Raw genomic sequence first — 7,500 nt, 5'->3', positions numbered from 1 at the left:
TTATTATTATTATTATTATTATTATTATTATTATTATTATTAGTAGTAGTAGTAGTACATTTTTCTTTCTTCCCGACTATACAAAATTAAATGAACACCTTTAATAAATATTCAATATCTAAAATATGTATGAATATATACTGTCTATATCAATAAATTAAATTAAATTTATTAAGAAGACTTTATTTCGACTTAACTATGTATTGCAGCAAAACCTCGCAAACCCACACATTATATCACTGATGCCCCATACATACATACATATACACATATATATATATATATATATATATATATATATATATATATATATATATATATATATATATATATATACACACACACACACACACACACACACACACACACACACACACACACACACAAAATAATGTATAGGGGACGTGAGCGGAGCTTGTAATTGGGAATGGTTGTGCAACTTTGATTTAATTAATCTGTGCCCCAAACGAAACTTAGATGACAACGGTGCCCAAAACAAGTAAATCAACAAACACATAAAATAGATATCTGCATTGTGTTAATTGATAGTACTGTCACTTTTATGCAGGTTTTGTAAATCGTACCTTGCGATTAGCACATTCTTTACATGAAAAATAAATAAAGAAATAAAAAAATAAAAACGACTCTGCCGTTTGCCTGGAAACAGTCGGTTTAAATTCAAGTCTAACTGTGATTTAAGAGGCTCGGTATCCCGAATTAGTTGATGAATTTTCTATCGATCCAGAACCAACACTGATTTATCTCTGACAAGCTTTGGCTGTGCCTAGCGTTCTCTGGACCATTCTATCACCGGGATTAGTTACTGCAATTAAAGGACTCTATACTGCACTGACCCCAGCTTTGTATGTATTTTCGTGAACAAATTATCCAAATTAAAATCTGGGACTGGTATATCTGATAAGCAACACCTCACGTTTCGTTGAAACATTGAGGGAGAGGCGGTGGACCGACACCCACGCTGTAAAAGGGTTTTGCTGTTTGTTCTCGTATAGTGTAAGAGTGAGGTATTATTTTGTTACAGTGATCTTGAAAATCTGAAGACGCGTGTGCCAGCGAACACTATTTGCGATATGTAAAATAATAATTAAAAAAAAACAGCATAAATATGATGTTTGGGGTATGCCGTGCCTCGTCCTGTTTCCTTATCCGGGAATCATAAAGGACCCTCGCTATTGGCTACCGGTGTCACGTGGCTTCTTAACTTTGTTCACTTGACAGAAAGTAGGAGGGTTTTACAAAACAGGAAAACGAGTAAAGGGTTAGAAATCAATTTTAGTATATTTGTGTGTGTGTGTGTGCAATTCAAAGAAATTAATGGCCATGAGTTCCTTTTTGATCAACCCGAACTATGTGGACCCCAAGTTTCCACCGTGTGAGGAGTATTCACAGAATGATTACCTACCGAGCCACTCTCCGGAGTACTACAGCGGCCAGAGCCGAGACGCGGCTCTGCAACATGAGGCGATGTTCCACCAGCGGTCAGCTTGCACAGATCAACCCTACTCCTCCTGCCAGGGTCCCGGGCAGCCGGCCGTAGTCCTCTCTTCCCCTAGGGGTCACGTCCAGCCGCTACCTGAACCGAACCACTGTGAGTCGGTCACCCCAAGCCCTCCACCCAACTGCAGCCAAAACTCTGCGAACCAAATCACTTTTTCTCCCACCAGTTCTTGCAAGGAGCCCGTAGTTTACCCGTGGATGAAAAAAGTGCATGTCAACATCGGTAAGTGCAAATGTAACTTCTTACCCACGCTTTTATCGCGTTTATTCTAAGCAGAGGAGAGAGGGCTAAGTGTTCGGTGTTAGATCTCTTACACCCGTTGTAAAAATCGCCCTTTTTCTTAAGATTTACGATCGGCTGTTTGCAGGGCAATATAATTACATCCTCCATAAATTTTTATTGCACTTCTTGGAGAAAAAGCCTTTGAAGTCTGTACAACCTTCCTCTAATTTCTTTGAAGGAAGGCAGCATTTTATTTAATTATTATTATTATTTTTTATGACTGCTTGTGTAGCCCGTATGTTAAGCTTCATGTTTCTGTAATTTGTATATAAGTGGCGGGATGTATAAACTGGTACCTTCTTCTGTCAGTTCTCTCTTGTGCGGGGGAAAGTTTATGGATTTAGAGGTGAGAAGTGTGAAAACACACACACACACGCACACACACACACACACACGCACGCACACACACACACACACACACACACACACACACACACGCTGCTACACACGTATTCTGCGTATACTGCAAAATCAAAACCTTTGTTACTTTTTAAACGTTTTGTTATTGTGGCAGACAAATTAAGATTTATTATTATTATTATTATTATTATTATTATTATTATTATTATTATTATTATTATTATTATTATTATTATTTAAACAAACACAAGTGTTATTTAGCGTGCACTAACCAGCTATTCCAAAAGCCAATCCCTTCCACACGACTCACGTCTAATACGTTCTTGTCATCAACCCTGTATTTTTGTTTGTTTGGTTTTGTTTTACGTTTAAGATGCATGCATACCTTTTATACAATACAATGTTATTTATGTATGTATTTATGTATATATTAATTCATTTATTTATTTATTTTCTGCCCCCATGTAGTGAACCCAAACTACACAGGGGGCGAACCCAAACGCTCACGGACCGCATACACCAGACAACAGGTTCTGGAGCTGGAGAAGGAGTTTCACTACAATCGGTACCTGACCCGGAGGCGCAGAGTGGAGATCGCGCACACGCTATGCCTCTCCGAGCGTCAGATCAAAATTTGGTTTCAGAACCGGAGAATGAAATGGAAAAAAGACCACAAGCTCCCCAACACCAAAATCAGGTCCGGCACCAACCCGTCCAACACAAACTCAGCCGGGAGCCAAGGAAGCACCCAGAACCGCACCAATGGACCTCTGTCCAGCCTATAACCCCAAAACGGGCTGCACCGCAAACAAAAGGAAGGGGGCACTAAATGGCGATACAAGTTCTCGTTCATGGAAGGAACAAAACTTTAAAAAAGTGGAAAAAATAAATGATTCTTTATTTATATAAATAATAATACAAAAACGGAGGAGTTGGAGTGGAGTGGAGTGGGGTGAGGTGGGGTGGGGGGGTCTGTTATACAAAAGCACGGAGCTGTGTTTTTAAGTGTGTGTGTGTGTTCTCTCTCCATAGCTCCCCTGTCTCTTCTCCCCCCTCCATTAAAAAAGAAGGATGCAGATAGCCGTCTTCAGTTTTGGCGAAGATGGATCTGTGTTTCATCTTTAATCATGCCAAACAGAGGACCATTTGTCATGTTTACTCTGCTTTACAAAGGATGAACCTTATGCCTACTATTAGCCCGACAACCGACGTTCACTTTAATGAATGAGGCACCGTTTTGTCAAGGAGAACCGGATTTTTCTTATTTTCGTACTTTAATACTTCCACCACCAGTGGTGCTGCTATTAAAACTAACAAAAAGAAGAAGAGAAAACACCAACTATAGAGAAAAACAGGGAGCAGCCGTGGTAGCTTTGGAAGAAGAAGAAGAAGAAGAAGAAGAAGAAGAAGAAGGAGGAGAAGAAGAAGAAGAAGAATCTAGGAGTATATGTTATATAGTCTCATGCAAGACTTTCTTTTGAATCTAGGTGTTATATGTAGGTCGTTCATTAGAGACACGTATTAAAATTGTCATATATATATATATATATATATATATATATATATATATATAACAATCTTTGACCCAAAATATGCATAATATGAAGATTTCATTTGTTTTTAGAGACTAGTGTGAACTGAATACACCAAAAGGCTTACAGAGAACTGCATCCTCGTGTCAAATAGATTTTATTTTGGTATATTGTTATTGTTGTTGCTGAAGCGAGTGCTGCTTCCAGTTATGAATTACCTCATTTGTGATTTATTTTGTGCTCTCTCAGAAATGTCTTTCAATGCTTTCAATGATCGTGCAGAATTACACCTTTTTTTTTACATTGCGAAATCCAGTAACTGATCTAAGGGTATAATATTGTACGTTATTTAAGTTTTATAAACCCATGATTGTATGACTGAACACAGGTGCGTATATAGGACTCTCTCTCTCTCTCTCTCTCTCTCTCTCTCTCTCTCTCTCTCTCTCTCTCTCTCTCTCTCACTCACTCTTTTGCACACGCACTCACCCTTAAGTGAGCTCGAGTACATCTGCATTATTTTCCTCTACATTCCAAAGGCCGTCAATCCTATTGTCACACCTAAGCCACAAAGAAAATGCTTTTTTGTTTGTTTGTTGGTTAGTAGATCGTTATTATTTTCTGTTGCTGTTGTTCTCCGTGTACTACCTATCTTAATATTTGTACATAGTAATAGAAATAAATAAAAATTAAAAAAAAAACCATAAAAATCTAAGAAGAAAAAAACACGACGCTTTACACGTGTCTTTATTTTTTCCAGCAAAATCTTAATCATCGAAACCACGATTGAAATCTGGTGGTTCTATCAAAGCAACTGTATTAAACCTATAGCATTTGCTTTTATTGGCTTTTTTTTTCATTTTCTTTCAAAATTCGTTTGCTGTGAGGACGCATCTATCTTGAATACCGCTGGGTTTCTATATGATGATTTATATGTTTTGGGCAAGAGTAATACTGCTACATTAGGTCTGGTAATCTTGTTTCAAACCATAATCCCGGTCCTTTACCCTTTCCTTTGCATAACGGTCCCCGACTCTTTATCCTGCTCTGCAGGTATTGTGATAGGGGTCCCCAATTTCCCTACTTTAATAGTTTTCTTGCTCAAAGCCATGTAATGCGTTAATGAGTGTAATTTTTTGCACAGATGTTTCTCGGTGTTTGCAGGTTTGGTGTGTATTTTTTATATTACAAAGGAACGGGCCGATGCAATAGCTCAAACTCTGACAAGCAAATAGATAATCAACAAGACAAATGGGTTCTTTTGTGTGCCGCTGCTCTTGTATTAATTTTCATTTTCTTTCTTAGAACAAGTATCGAAAATACTGCGCCGGAGAAAATAACATTCTATTTGCAGTTTATAAGCTTAAACAAAAAAAAAAAAAAAATACTGCCCTAAATTGCTCACAGGATGACACGCCACAATAAGATTTTCCCATTAGGCTAAGGTCGTTGATATCACTAAATAAATAAATAAATAAATAAATAAATAAATAAATAAATAAATAAAACCAGCTAGTATTAACTGTTCTTTTTTTATACCACTTTTAGAAACATATTCGGATCATATCATATTCCAAGCAGATGAATCAACCACAAATGAATTGTATTGATGGCTAATGCACGGGGGTGATGTGCAAAGAGATTTTGTGCAATGCTTATATATATATATATATATATATATATATATATATATATATATATATATATATATATATATATATATATATATATATATATATATATATCTGTAAGCATATGGAATATGCCTATTGTATTCAGTGTTCTTTGCAAAAACTGTGAATAAGCTGCACTGGGTTTCAGTGTTGCATTACAGAATAAGGGCATGATGTAAATTGCCATTCATATACATTTATTATTCTGCTTGTATAAATAGATATGTATGCACACACAGGATAAGTAAATGTATCCGAAGAGAAATCTGCCATTAGTTTTCATGCAGAATTAAAAGCCAATACTGTCATTATATTTTTTATTTGAAGTTCTAAGTTCTTTCATTGTTGGCACTGCTCTTTCCCCATTGCACATATATTTACTGTTGTGTTTTTTATGCCAACATAAAATTGCCTAAAATGTTTGTGTGTGTGGCTATAGCTGTATTTCTGTATAGACACACACACACACGCGCGCGCACACACACACATAAACACATACACACAAACTGACACAGACAAACAACGCACAAAAGGGGTTATACAAAAACACAGCATCTGAAATAAATGAATTTGTGTGCGGCTCTTAATACAATATGCACCTTGGAATGCTATTCTGTCGCCTAAATCAAAGGGGTTTTTTTTTGCCTCTAACGTATGAATAGAATGGAATAGGTTTCAATGGAGCCTAGAGTTCACAGCCATTATTTGTAGACAGAGCCAAGAAAAATGTGAGAATTATACAGAAAATCATTAATCAACGCCTTTTCTTTAAATACTTCTTTCCCTTTGTTATCCTACAGCAAATCTGGATAGACCGTCTGTTGGTGGGAGTTAAAAAGTCTTACAAGACGCTTCAAGATTTTTTTTTCCAACGACAAAAAAACCTGCAGAAGAAAACTTTTTTCTACACTTTTTTTGTCTTCTCAAGAATCGACCTCAAAATGAAAATATTTCCAGGAGAAGACTTTGGAGGAGGAGGAGAGATCATGGAAGCGCAAAAGGTAAGGCTTTGTTGATTTGATTGGAGTTTTATGGTTTTATTACCCCTGGTTTCACACAGCCGGTCTCGTAAACACATTTGGTGAACGTATGGCATTTTTTATGGTGGCTCCATTGAAATTAGTTTTCGTAGCTTGGCTGTTGTGTATCTTAAAAAGTGAAAAAAAGGTGTGGGGTAGGGGTAGGGGTAGGGGTAAGGGTGGGGGGTGGGGGGATGTGGCAAATCGCGGATTGCATGCTGTAAAGTGTTAGTGTTGTTGTTTTTTTGTACCTGTTGGAATTAGATATTAATATACGGGAGCAGATTGGAATAGAACATGAAAAATATTTCCAATACAGATGGTCAATTTGCATTACAGAACGCATGCCTTACAGAACGCCACCGCGTGCTTATAAAACAACCAGATGTTCTTTCTTATATATATATATATATATATTAAAGTGCAAGGCTGTTTGAGAGCAAGGTTCTGGTTTTGTATGCAAAGGACAATGTATGTGTGCAAATTGAGAACGTTTACATCATGCAAAAAAAAAAAAAGAAAAAGGAATATGTATATGTGTATGTGTATATATACGTTTTTGCTCTAACGATCCACTGTCTCAACGTTCCGGTATGTTTAACATACCTCTGTTAAGGGAAAGTGTGTTTGAAAACAAACAATGGAGGTACTTCTAGGCTTTTGCTGTCATGGCAACTATACTCACTTAATTCTATTTAAATCTATGAATGTGTTTACTACATAGTGTGTATATATATATATATATATATATATATATATATATATATATATATATATATATATATATATATATATATATATATATAATGAAGAAGAAAATAATTGATGAACTGAAAACTCACTGTATACTATCTATACATTTTCTCATGTTTAATGCAGTAACGATTTACAACCAAAATCAACCTAAATGCCTAATCGCTGACCTTCTATCAAAAAGCATTTTTCCTTAAAACAACCCCACAGAAAAAGAAAAATCCGATCGATCAATTGTTTTCTGGTTTGCAAAGCTTACTGAATTACACGAGTTGTTTTTTGCAGTGGTTTGCTGGTGGGGTAAAATATATGGCATAGCAGTGGCACAAATCGATGCACGGAGTGGACAGCGGGCTGCTGAA

The 7,500-nt window shown here is 36.5% G+C and overlaps 2 protein-coding genes across 4 annotated transcripts in view; both read left to right on the top strand.

The window, feature by feature from the left end:
- LOC117434840 (homeobox protein Hox-B3a-like) overlaps positions 1-7,500 on the top strand; it is a 62,955-nt gene that overhangs the window by 28,927 nt on the left and 26,528 nt on the right. For 2 of the 3 annotated variants that reach the window (XM_034906783.2, XM_059003254.1), the window contains exon 2: positions 6,167-6,367. The gene's annotated coding sequence lies outside the window, so the exon portion shown is untranslated. Of the gene's footprint in view, positions 1-5,462; positions 6,368-7,500 lie in introns of those variants that run through there. The other variant, XM_059003253.1, reaches the window with a different exon arrangement.
- Positions 484-3,688, top strand: LOC117434844 (homeobox protein Hox-B4a-like). The gene is made up of 2 exons (XM_034057516.3): positions 484-1,741; positions 2,630-3,688. Exons 1-2 carry the CDS (start codon positions 1,336-1,338, stop codon positions 2,944-2,946), a joined length of 723 nt encoding a protein of 240 aa, XP_033913407.1. The 5' UTR covers positions 484-1,335; the 3' UTR covers positions 2,947-3,688.

This window comes from Acipenser ruthenus, chromosome 28 (assembly GCF_902713425.1).
Source record: "Acipenser ruthenus chromosome 28, fAciRut3.2 maternal haplotype, whole genome shotgun sequence".
NCBI lineage: Eukaryota > Metazoa > Chordata > Actinopteri > Acipenseriformes > Acipenseridae > Acipenser > Acipenser ruthenus.
Note: the sequence above shows the minus strand (reverse complement) of the source record. Positions and strands in the feature narration are given on the sequence as shown.

Coding starts and splice junctions, on each gene's coding strand:
- LOC117434844 (XM_034057516.3), top strand. CDS start 1,336: ATGGCCATGAGTTCCTTTTTGATCAACCCGAACTATGTGGACCCCAAG. Junction 1,742..2,629: donor AAAAGTGCATGTCAACATCG/GTAAGTGCAAAT, acceptor GCCCCCATGTAG/TGAACCCAAACTACACAGGG.